The sequence below is a fragment of the Triticum urartu genome, chromosome 7A, assembly GCF_056163025.1.
Source record: "Triticum urartu cultivar PI428250 chromosome 7A, HENAU_Tu73, whole genome shotgun sequence".
NCBI lineage: Eukaryota > Viridiplantae > Streptophyta > Magnoliopsida > Poales > Poaceae > Triticum > Triticum urartu.
In genome coordinates this window covers 557,251,603-557,264,648 of record NC_141879.1, presented here as the reverse complement: position 1 = coordinate 557,264,648, position 13,046 = coordinate 557,251,603, and the positions used below count along the sequence as shown (strand labels likewise).

At 43.2% G+C, this 13,046-nt stretch overlaps 1 protein-coding gene across 2 annotated transcripts; it reads right to left on the bottom strand.

Annotated features, from left to right (window-relative positions):
• Positions 1–2,060: 2,060 nt before the first annotated feature.
• Positions 2,061–8,083, bottom strand: LOC125520941 (DEAD-box ATP-dependent RNA helicase 52A-like). 2 transcript variants are annotated; one of them, XM_048685980.2, is made up of 6 exons: positions 7,358–8,083; positions 5,571–5,654; positions 5,003–5,248; positions 4,412–4,579; positions 4,196–4,315; positions 2,061–3,346 (listed from the first exon to the last, which is right to left on the bottom strand). In XM_048685980.2, exons 1-6 carry the CDS (start codon positions 7,958–7,960, stop codon positions 2,369–2,371), a joined length of 2,199 nt encoding a protein of 732 aa, XP_048541937.1. In that variant the 5' UTR covers positions 7,961–8,083; the 3' UTR covers positions 2,061–2,368. The 2 variants fall into 2 exon arrangements, with proteins under 2 accessions (XP_048541937.1, XP_048541938.1); XM_048685981.2 differs by having other exon boundaries at positions 5,003–5,245.
• Positions 8,084–13,046: the final 4,963 nt, after the last annotated feature.

The window sequence follows — 13,046 nt, the reverse complement described above, 5'->3', positions numbered from 1 at the left end:
TACCGCGCATGCATGAGGCGTTGGTTTGCTTAGAGATCCGATGCCATGCATTTATACTGCTGGCAGTTAGTTAGTTCTTTCTCTCATCACATGCAAGTACATTGTTCCACCTATGCTCCACCATCCCATGTTTTTTCATTTTATTTCCAAGTTCAAATCTAATTTGTTTTTTGAACCAAAAGCAATTTATGATCCGTTTTTATATTTGTGTTTTTGACGACGAGACTTTTGAAATGAGACCACTTTTGAATATATTTCAATAAATTTTAAAATTAAAATTCTAAAACATAGTGAAACACTATAAAAGTACACATAGCTATGCCATGTTTTGTTAAACACTAGATAAGGTCAAAGTTTTGTTGCAATAAAATATATTAATATTTACAAACTTTTAGATTACTAAGAATCAGTTTGATACACATTGACACACAATGTATCGTTATGAAATGCAACGGAACATGGGGAGCCATAGTGAAACAATAAGATAATTTTTTTATGAAATACATTATTAAATTTTCCACATGGAATTAATAAATATGTATGGAACAAGTTCGAAGCATGGTGATTTAGTTGTCAAAATTTAATTTCTGAAAATATATTCAGTATTAGTCTTGTTTTAAAGACTTTGTAATAAAACACAATTGTGCAAACAGAATGTAAAACAAACTTTTATTTCAACATGCATTAGGCATTTATTTATTTGAATGAAACTTAGTCAGTACAGATTAACATGTGAATGTTTGTTAGGCGAGAGAAAATACTATAAGAATGGTCCCACACATCAATGAAAAATGTGATGGATGCATGCACGAGAGGTCCCGTGCATGGTAGAAAATCCACTCTCATGGGCACAGCTCTTCTGCATCCACAAGTGAAAGGTCAGATTGGTTACCGGGAGAAATGCTGGGTCAGATAAACACGAGTCCCTGAGAAAACTAGGACTGCAAGAGAAGCTCGAGGCTCGTGAGTCGCTCAAGATCGACTCGTAATTTGGCTCGACTCGAGGTCGACTCGAAAAGAAATGAGCTGAGTATGAACACTTTATGTAGCTCAACCGAGAAACAAGTTGATCTTGAGCTAGCATTGGCTCGCTCGATTTTAACTCGATAGCTCGATATCATATAAGTATATTAAATAATCTTCATGTCTATTACAAGGACTTAGATCATGATCTATTGCCATATATGTTGTGTATGATTTTATTCTCCATTTACCTACTAGCAAACAAGGAAATTAAACATGGAAAATTTAGGCCAAAATTTGAGAGCAGACTCACCTTCATTTTCTTCTCTTCCTAGCTCATCATGATCTCTTGCGTTATTAAATACTAGTCTTCAGTTAAGATAGAATAAGTTATATTTTAGTTTTTTTTCTATGTTGTGGCTTATCCTGTTGTAAAATTTTCCTTAAATTGTTTATAAACTCATCTTATTTAGCTCAAAACTAGCTCAAGATCGACTCGAGATCGTTACAAACTAGCTCACCCTTGAGCTTCGTTCATTTTGAGCTCGCTTGAATTTTAGTATGAATTGAGCTGAGCCTAGTCCAACTCATTCGAACTCGACTCATTTGCGGCCCTAATTCCAATGAGGGAGTACATACAAAGCAAAATAAGTGAATCTACACTCTAAAATACGCATGTATACATCCATACGTAGTTTGTATTGAAATTTCTAAAAAGACATTTAAAAAGGAAGGGAGTATCTGTTAATTCCTGGTCACCAAAAGAGATCGCCGCCTAATCTGATGCCAACAATACACAGCTCAAAGTTTTGCCAACAGAGCACAGCTCTATCTCTAACGGCGTCCCAGAGCAGAAACAGATGTGGCAGCCGACAGAAACTGGGTGCGAACTACAGAACGCTGCACACAGTTGATGCCCAGAATCAAACTGCAAACTTTTTCAACACCGACCTCTTCAACAAAGGGACACCACAAGCAAAGTTTAAAACAATGACAATGTAGGCGAACTAGACATAACCGCAACACACAACATTCTTACCATGCGAAATGCCAGTGATCAGAAAAAGACTCCAGCCACAAGAAGACACAGAGCGACGTCGATCTTAAAACCATCCTTCAAAAGCAAACCGGCAGTGTTGCGTGCCACTTACAGTAATATAGCCAACAAGTTTTAAGCACCAAGTGGAGTCTGATCAGCACCACCACATCCATGTGAAATCCCATTTTCCCAGCAAAACATTTGCATCCCTACCCCCTCTGTGCACCATCAACAAGGCAAAAGGACGAGCAGGCACCGAGCTCAGATCAATTGTGCCACGCGCGATTTGGTTCCGCTACGTATATAATTTAGATAGTGATGATATATACGGTGTGCGCACCGCCGAGAAGTGAGGGTGCTACGCGGCTAGTCCCAGCCAGAGGCGCTGATGTTTGACGTGCCCATGGGGTGGGATGGGTAGTAGCGTGGAGGTGGATCGCTTGCCCTTGAGGAGCCCCCGCCACTGGAGTATCTGCCACCACCACCACCACCGGAGTAGCTCTTGCCACCGCCGCCGGAGTAGCTGTCACCACCAGAGTAGCTCCTATCTCCGCCACCGCCCGAGTAGCTGTCACCGCCACCACCAGCACCAGAGAAGCTCCTGCCACCGCCGCCGCCGCCGGAGTAACGGTCACCACCACCACGGGAGTAGCGGTCACCACCACCACCACCGGAGTAGCGGTCACCACCGCCACCGGAGTAGCGGTCACCACCGCCGCCACCGGAGTAGCGGTCACCACCACCGCCACCGGAGTAACAGTCACCACCACCGCCACCGGAATAGCGGTCACCACCACCACCACCAGAGTAGCTCCTGCCGCCGGAGTAGCGGTCACCACCCCCGCCGCCACCAGAATAGCGGTCACCACCGCTGCCACTGGAGTAGCGGTCACCACCAACACCAGAGTAGCTCCTGCCACCGCCACCACCGCCAGAGTAGCCAGAATAGTCGCTGCCACCGCGATAATCTCTGCCACCAGAGCTGCTGCCACCATCGCCATTGGACCTTCGACCTCTTCCGCCGAAGCTTGACCCTCCATAGAATGGCTTCCCTGCATAGTCCTCTAGCCAGGTAGGAACATTCTGTTTTGCCTCGGTCATCAGTTCCAGTAATCCCTTTGCTATGGGGTGGTTGGATTCAGTGAAGAAGGCGGTGGCACTGCCAGCATTTCCAGCTCTCCCAGTTCTTCCAATCCTGTGGACGTAATCCTCTATGCTCTTGGGAAGATCGTAGTTGATGACATGAGCAACATTTGGGACATCCAGGCCTCGCGCGACAACATCAGTGGCGACCATGACAGGGGTCAAGCCAGACTTGAAGGATCTCAGTGCGCTTTCCCTCTCCTTCAGAAAACATGCATATGCATATAAGTCGATAGCAAATCATACATAAAATGTGCAACATATTTACTGGTATAGACTGATCAAGCAACTGTCAAGAGAATTCCAAAAAAGGGCCATGTAACAGATGATCTATTTGCATGGACAGCAATCTGTTAGCACATGTCTTGGTTACAATTTTTCTTTCTTAATATACTCCCTCTGTCTAGCCTACCCCAACTTGTTTGGGACTAAAGGCTTTGTGTTATGTTGTGTTGAATATGCTCCCTCTGTCCCAAAATAAATGTCGTTGATTTAGTACAACTTTGTACTAAATCAGCTAAACTTATTTTTGGACGGAGGGAGTACAAAGCAAAGCTTTTGCAGCGTCCGGAAAATGTGAATCACATGACTGGAGCAACTACATACAGTCATCATAGATACTGTAATCATGAATACATACGACTTGTTCTTTAACCCGCAAAAATAGAGAATACATACGACTTGTTCTTTAACCCGCAAAAAAAGAGAATACATACGACTTGTTCTTTAACCCGCAAAAAAAGAGAATACATACGACTTGTTCTTTAATTTAGCTAAAGGAAACAAATGAACACAAGACAAGAGGTAGATAAAACTAGCTAAAATATTGACCAGATACTCCAAGCAGAGCCATAAGCATGACCAGAAGCATACATATGCTTGAGTTAGATATATCCTTAATACTTATGAAATTTGTAACTAATGCAAGAATATAGCATTGCAGATACTTTCAACTAAAATATTAGTTATAATATGCAGCCACTACAGTTTTATATTGCTGCTAACGAACAAGTTAGGCAACGACAGTAGAGTTCAGACATATGTATATACCTCTTGTGTTCTGTCACCATGGATCGCAGTTGCAGGGAAACCTTTGTTGTATAGCCAATACCTCAATGAATCAGCTTCTCGTTTTGTCTCCACAAAAACCAATGTTAGAGGCTGCTGAGGCTATACAAACAAGAAAACTAGCATGAGAACAAGTCTGACAGAATAAATAGTGAGAAAATCCAATTGTTACATCCCCAAGATGGCAGAAAATTATACCTTGCCATCAGATGAAGTGAAAGATTGCTTCTGTAAGAGATCTATCAGGTAGGTCCTTTTCTCGTCGTGAGTGACAAACTCAACTTGCTGTGTAATTAGGTCAGTACTTGAACCCACCCTCCCAACAGTGATAAATATGTACTTTGACAAAAAGTCTGAAGCCAGTCTCTGGAAACAAAAGCAAAGTAAAGCAAGTTGGATACTAGCCAAATATACCCAAGGCAGACATAATCAAGTGTATATCAGTTCAAATATTTCCAAATGGAGAGGATTAATAAATCAACGAATTAAATGATTTATCATATAAAACCTCATATACTATTTATCATATAAATCAATGAATTAAATGCTATCTACTTCCTCTGTTCCAAATTATAAGATGTTCTGGTAGGCTAAAATAGCCTAACAAAACGTATTATAATTTGGGATGAAGGTAGTATTTGCTACTTTGCTATGTTCTAGTAACATTTTAGTAACTTAGTAGTTAGCATCCTGCTATTGTGGAAAACAGAAACATGAAAACATTCAGTTATTCCACTCTTAATCCTACTTTACATGATATGGTGAAAATAAATACTAGTACTACATTACCTGTATTTCTGGTGGGAAGGTTGCACTGAACAGCATAGTTTGTCTCACAGACTTTCGTGGCATACCCATCCCATCAACAATCTTCCTTATCTGAGGCTCAAACCCCATATCCAGCATCCTGTCAGCCTCGTCCATTATCAGGTACTTAATTGCCTCAAGAGAGATCTTTCCTCTTTCAATCATGTCCACAAGGCGCCCGGGTGTAGCAACAAGAATATCTGCGCCTTTCTCTATATCACGTAGCTGCTAAACAAAAAGGCACAGAAACAGTATGCTATATGAGTGATGCTAACATTTTCTAATAAAAAGATGAGCAATGGAAAAAGGCAGATGAGATAAGCATCCATCAATGTAATACTACATACGCAAGCAACAAAAGACCCATATAACCTTTGAGCGCTACATCAAGTATGTCAAAGTATTGTGGCATATAACTTCTCAATTATCTTTCTAATCCTACACATTTAAACTAATTTCTGCACACCTGAGCTACTTGAAAGCTAGAGAAGCCATCACAGATGGGGGAAAAGGCAGTGTGGAAAAAGAGAAGCATACAATCAACAATCACCTGTTGAACAATTGAAGTTCCTCCATAGGCCACCTTAACTTTGAGTCCAGTTTTGTGAGCGAACTTCTTTGCCTCCTCATTAATCTAAAACAAGATATCATTAGCGATGAAGTCCTACCACATGTAGCAGTAACATAAATGAATCAAGGTTCCATCATCTCACACACCCTCACAAAACATAGCAAGTAACACAACATTCAACAGAATAGGGGGGAAATCGAAGATGCATAAGTATTTCAGAAATATATGATGCACTACAGTAAAGTGAGTCGGTAAGTAGTAAAACCACAGGTTTTGTTCACATGATTAGAACATAAAAGCCAACTTCTCCTCAAACTCGTTTCAAGAAACAAAATTAAATGCAACCATGTTTAGTTGTTATTTAATGACAGAATTGCAGAATTATATCTCAACTGAAAATCATTCCAAAACCAAACACGCCCACATAAACAAATAACAGCTTTGGGATAAGCATCTATGATTACAAAAGAAAAATTGCTTTCTGGCCAAAAGAGAAGCTAGTCCATGGAACACAAAGGAAGCTCCATATATCTGAAACTAATGCATATTTGTTTTCAATATACACAACTAATCCATACTAGTACCACCACACACAAACTGTATAGATACATTTTGAATCAAGAATGGGCAACATCACAAAACAGCTGCTAATTAACTTACATTTATTCCACATCGGCCAAAAAATGTGGATATGCAAGTTTTACATCTCATTGAAATAAGAAAACCCACCCTTACCATGTTAATTCATAACCTTAACTGAGAAAGGAAATGTTAAGATATATGTAGCTACCAGATCACAAATAAAGTACATACATATGAGGCAAGCAAGAACTTAATAGTTGTCCAGATGAAGGCAAGCAAAAACATGAAGTTGTATGTAAACCAGATCAACACAAATCCACTCACGGACACAATGAGGAACAATAGAGTGCAATGCGTTGAGATTAATTACCAAACTTTGCCAATTGTGTAAGATGATAATTAATGGAATATACAAGCACACTGAGGATACTGAAATTAATGAATGGGCATACAGATTTACTGCATAACACACTAAATGCTACTGATACAATGTGCAAAGGGTAAGTAAATGAATAAACAGAAAGAGGTAAACTGTTACGAAGTTCTACGAACGTCATAATCTTAACAAATTTTGGCATAATAAAACAGGGTAAAGAGAAAATAAAGAGACAGTTATGCACTCCAGAGACCATAGGCAAACAACACACAAAATCTATGAGCAGAGCTCAAGCCCAACACATTTCATAAGAAAAAAATCTACCAAAACGAGATCAGCCATGCAAAACCCCAAGTACGATGGTGCTTAGACATGCTTCCGGCACTTTGAACGCTCCGCTGCACAGCGAAACACAGACGGGTATGCCCTAGACCCAGAGGTCGCACAATGCGTTCACAGAGAGACATGAACAAGGGGGCGCACTTGCCACCCTCGTATGGGCACGCTCGCAAAGGCGAAACCACGAACACAGGGGCGCACGCACAGGCGAAACCACGAACACAGGCGCGCACACGTCGCCTACGTCTATGGCGCGCGCACGGGCAAAGCAACACAGGAGCCAGCACCGGCAAGGTGACATCTATACGAACTCTAGCGCGCGCGAACGGCAACGGGCATCTGTGAGACGTCGACACGGCGAAACGGGCACAACAACGAACAATGCATCTTCAAAAACAGAGCGTCCGCGAGATCGCGCACAAGCATGACAGAGAGAGAGAGGGAGGGAGGGAGACGGCGAGTCCCGTACCTGTGCTGCGAGCTCACGAGTGGGCGCGAGCACGAGAGCGAGCGGCCTCGCCGTGCGGCGGTAGTCGTAGTCGTACGCATCCCTGTCGCCGCGACCCCCTTCGCCTCCTGGCCCTCCCTCCGCCGCCGCCGCCGCCACCAGCCCGCTGACCACCGGGAGGCAGAACGCGGCGGTCTTCCCGGACCCGGTCTGCGCGCACGCCATGAGGTCCCTCCCGGACAGCACTATCGGGATCGAGTAGCGCTGCACGGGCGTGGGGTGGTCGTAGCCGCACCTCGCGACGTTCCGCAGCACGGCCTCCGCGAGCCCGGCCTGCTCGAACCCGTCCGCCGGCGCGGGCGCGCCGTCGCCGCTCACCTCCACCGGTATGTCGTACTTGTCCAGCCTCCCGGCCCGGCCCCCGCCGCCCTCGACGTCGAGCCCCGCCAGCCCCTCGCCGACCTCGCCCACCGTCGGCGCGGCCGGCTTGGGGGGCCGGGGAGCGGCCCGCTTGGCGTTGGGGGAGCGCCCGGCCGCGCCGGCGTGGCTGGGCCGGCCGGAGCGGGTGACGGTGGTCCACTCCCCGCCGGCCGCGTCGTCGCCCCAGTCGTCGGACGACGCCATCCGGAGACCTCTCCTCCTGCCGCGGCCGCTAAACCCTACGAAGAAGGGGAGAGGGGAGAAGGTGGAAGGGATCAACGAGACGAAGGAAGGAAGAGAAGAGGCCAGGGTGGTGGCCTGGTGGGATTTGTACGCCCGCCCCCCCGCCCGTCCGTCTCTCCTCTGTTGTGCCCCTCTGTCGGGCGTGGTGCCGCGGGGTGCGGGTGGGGAGAGCAGTTGGAAAGGTCGCTGCGCTCGGCCCATGAACCGGGTAGTGACACGAGCCGTAAGATCGCCTCGGGATGCTCGCGATGTGAGCTGTACAGAGAAGGCGGAGCGGCGAGGTGGATTGGGTGCATGGAACGGAGGGCATTCCTGGCCGTCGGATCGGGGGTGGAGGGGCGCGATTGCGGTGGCGGCGCGGGGGTTTTTGGTGGACGCGGCGCGGGGGCTTCCCGCGCGGGGCGTGGTGTGGGAGCCCACCGCTGCTTTTCTGACACCGCAGAAGCGAGGGCTACGGGTACGCGGCGGCTGCCTACCCTCCAATCAGAGCCCGCCGTCTGGGGTGCAGCTACAGAGCGGGGTAGATGGGCAGGTACGCGTAACAAAACAGGTTTGGTGAGCCTGGGGTTTCGCTCCGCTTTATTAACAGCTGTGGCGAGTCGGTAAATGCTTCAGCGGTTGATTGATCGACGCTTCAGCTGTTGAGTTTTCAAAAATGCTTCTGCTACTGCTGCCAAATTAATTGAACCGTATTCGGTGTAGATGGAAGCTGGGGTTTTTCTTCCTACTACTACATCATTTTTCTAATAAGTCTTTTGATCAGCGTGATGGGCATGGGAGTGTCTATTCCTAGGTTACGTGAAATGTTTATGCATCTCTGCCATTTTTCTAACTCTTTTTAATTAACATCCCACCATTATCATCACGTCTAACTCGCAAGGCGACGGTTCTGGATCCAAGCATTCATCACTGGACATGGCACGAGGGCATGCACGTCTCCTGGTGTGCAACTGTGAACAGATATTGTCACGCTTTCCGCTCACGCGGCGGAAGCGCACGGTGGCCCGGCGAGCTGCTTCGTGGAAACAAGCGCCGGGGTGCCATCTCTGGTCGTGGGAGACTACGGGTGAGGCGCTCGTGCCCGGAACGGTGCTGTCTCTGGCAACCGTGCCCGTCCGGCGAAGTCCTGCCGAGCTATTCCGGGTAAAACGCGGTTGCCGTGCCGCGCTAGCTAGGTCCCGTCGCGGAGGCCTACGTGCTTCACCCGTGACGTGGGTCACCGGCTTCTTTTACGGAAAGTAGGATGCACAACCAGAGCTAAAACTGCCATTGCCAGACAACGAATGGACTAAAGTTACTGCCACGTATACCAGGCTATGCTACGTACTGTACGCGGCATTCTTGTTCTTCTTTTCCTTCCCGTTGGGCCTGCTACTACACACGGTCTACGCTCAAATTAAGCAAAAATAAGCCCAAATGATAAGTGTCACAAGTGTGACACGAAACCCTCCGGCCCTAACATTTTTTATAACTAAAATTGTCGTCCTAAACAAAAATAAACAAAAAAAACTAAAACTTGCCATCCAAAATAAATAAGGCTGTTGCTAGCCGTAACCCGGCTGAGGGATGCGACTTGTAAACCGCCTTGACAACCGTCAGATTGAAGGCCGTGCATCCGTCTGATCATGTGACAGCTGGAGCATGGTCACACTCTCCTCGGACTTGTAGCCGTTGCAGCAGGCGTCGTTGCACCATGAAAACATACCTAACCCACAAAGAACCCTCACTAAACCATAGGTTAGTACACAAAGCGTAATAGACAATGCTAACAATACCATGGATCACTTGATCCCACTCGGTACATCTTTTACGCTTTGTGTGTTGATCAACTTGAATCATTCTTTGACTTAATCTTGATCAACATTGAATCTTATATTCTCTCTTCATTAAGATGACGTCTTGAAGGTAAAATGAATGTTCACACAATCTTCTTCATCAAAACATGCTTGTAATAGGTTCATCGTTCTTGATTCAACCTATTATAAATGAAACATGTTTGCCATGACAATTAGAGATCATAGTTATTTATACCATGCTTAATTAGCTAGGAGTGGATAATAGTTTATCTTGTGTGTCAACATGCATTTAAAGTGGTTATGATGTAGTATGATAGCATGGCATCCCCCTCTTAATGATTCGAGTGGCTTGACTTGAGACATGTTCACGCATGTAGTTGAATCGAAACCAACAAAGCCTCCACGATATTTATGTTCATGATGTTTTATATCCGACTCATACTTGCACCAAATGTTAATTAATCTCAATGCATATTTATGATCGTGATGCCTATATAATGATCATTGCATGGATATTGTCATGATTATTTGAAGTTCTATCAATTGTCTAACAGTAATTTGTTTACCCGCCGTTTGCTATTTTTCTCGAAAGAAGACACTAGTGAAATCTACGCCCCCGGGTCTCTTTTTTATTATATTTGCGTTCGCGGTTTATTTTTATTTGTTTTTATTTTCAAATCTATTAAACCAAAAATACGAAAATACCTTGCTACAATTTATTCTTATTTATTTTATCTCGCGTTCCCGTGAGACCTATTTATCCAATCTATCATATTTTTATCACGTCTACTTGCCAACGTCTGGCGCCGTTACCCGAAAGGGATTGACAACCCTTTTAATACGTCAGTTTGCGAGTATTTGTTATTTGTGTGCAGGTGCCGTTCACATAGTGTTGTGTGGTTCTCCTACTGGTTCGATAACCTTGGTCTCATCACTAAGAGAAATACCTATAGTTGTTGTGCTGCATCATCCCTTCCTCTTTGGGGAAATACCGATGTAGTTCAAGCAAACATCAAAAGAAATTTCTGGTGCCGTTGCCGGGGAGACATCATCAACATCCACCAGGTTCCTAATCACAAATCTCATCTCCTTGCAATTTACATTATTTGTCATTTGCCTCTCGTTTTCGTTTGCCGTTTTCTTGTCAGATCTCATGTTTGCTCGTGTTGCCATGTGTCTTCTATTTGCTTGCATCTTCGCTTGCTAAAAATCAATTGATATGGATGCTCATCCACTTGCTAATCTTTTTAATAGATCCAATTATGATGAACCCATTGCTAGTGAATTTAGTTCACTAGATTATCTTTATAAAGTTTTGCTTGAGATTCATGAATCTGAAAATTGTGATGAAGTGTTAAAAGAAGGAAATTATAATGTGATTCATGATAGCTCCTTAGATGAAAAGCATGGTTGCAATGATGTTATTATAAATTCTATTAATGTCAATTGTGCTAATAATATGCAAACCCCAAGTTTGGGGATGTTTGCTTTGTTATGTTCGCTACTTATTGGAATGATCATGATTGGGGTGATGGTGATTCTTATGATCTTGATAGTTTATTTAAGCCTCATGATGAATATGTTTGCAATAATATTGAAAGTGGGTTTGGAAGAGTGTCAACTCTAGGTAAAAATAATCCCACATATTTGGATAGTGTTCAGTCTTATGAAATTTTTGATAAAAATGGGTTCGGAGAGGTCATGACTTTAGTTAATGTTAATCCCACTATTTTGAAAGATTATAAAACTTTTATGCATGTGGATCATGAAGAGAATATTTTATATGATAGCTATATTGTTGAATTTGATTATGATCCTACATGTAATTATTTTAACAGAGGGAAATATAGTTGTACAAATTTTCATATTACTAAATTACCTCTCGTTATGTTGAGATTGTTATTGTTTCTTCATTCTTCCTTGCATATGCTAGATATTTCTTGCCTTGATGATTTGTTTGCTTATAAAATTCTGATGCATAGGACGTATGTTAGACTTAAAAATGTTTGTCATATGTTTCATGATGCTCTCTTTGTGTTTTAATTCTTATTTTTTGTGTGAGCATCATTGAAATCTTATGCCTAGCTAGGGGCATAAAACAATAGCGCTTGTTAGGAGGCAATCGATGAATAAAATTTATTTTTGTCTTTTTCTTTCTGTTCTTGAGTGTTTGCACACTTATGCTACTGTTATGATTGTATTTTTTTGTGTTTTAATTAGTGTTTATGCCAAGCAAAGCCTTTAGGATCATGTTGGGTGATAGTTGATTTGATCTCATGGAGGATATCTTCAATCGGAGGGTGTTCAACATCTTTATTATAGAAAGCAAAAATATCCCTAGCTCCTTGTATTATAAAATCAAATTCTCGCATAAGGATGATGGTGGCAATCTTTTTAGCCATAGGATGATTAATATTGGGAAATTCGTAAAACACCTTTTGCAAAGCAGGATGGATGTGCACAAATTTTCTTTCTAATTTCTGAACGAGCATAACAATGACATCCGCATAACAATTTGTATCGAGAAGAATAGATCTTTTACCCATAGGCATAGATCCCGTACAATCAAAGAATTCTTGAATAACACTTTTTCCAATAATACTACCATCCCCCACACGAAAAGTTTTTGATTTATAATTAGGAGTTCCAGTTTCACGATCCAAAGAACAAGATCCAAGTTTTTCCTCAAGATTTTCAACGATAACCTCCCCAGATTCAGACATAGTGACAACAAACCGATCTAATAAATGGGCAAACAAAAAGCAAACGAAAAGACAAATGGAAGAAGGGCGAAAGAAAAGGAAAATCTTTTCGAAAATCGTTTTAGAAGTGGGGGAGAGGAAAACGAGAGGCAAATGGCGAATAATGTAATGCGAGATATGATAGTTTATGATGGGTACTTGGTAGGCTTGATGTAGATCTTGACTTGGCGTAGATATCCTCGGCAACGGCGCCAAAAATTCTTCCTGCTACTTCTTGAGCTTGCATTGGTTTTTTCCTTGAAGAGGAAAGGGTGATGCAGCATAATAGAGATAAGTACTTCCCTCATTTAAAAACCAAGGTATCAAGCCAGTAGGAGAACAGTTGCACCCAACGCAATAAAGGGGTTGTCAATCCCTTCACGGTCGCTTGCAAAGGTGAGATCTGATAGAGATAGATAAATAAAACTAAATAAAAGATAAAAAAAATTTGGGTTTTTTTGGTTTATAGATCTGAAAGTAAAAGATTACAAAATAGTATATCGGAAATAT

Bases quoted from the DNA above. Each gene is read 5' to 3' on its own strand.
- LOC125520941 (XM_048685980.2), bottom strand. From the start codon at position 7,960: ATGGCGTCGTCCGACGACTGGGGCGACGACGCGGCCGGCGGGGAGTGG. The intron at 5,655-7,357 runs GTACGGGACTCG...ATCTTGTTTTAG, and splicing joins CTCGTGAGCTCGCAGCACAG to ATTAATGAGGAGGCAAAGAA. The intron at 3,347-4,195 runs GTATATACATAT...TGTTTTCTGAAG, and splicing joins ATGGTGACAGAACACAAGAG to GAGAGGGAAAGCGCACTGAG.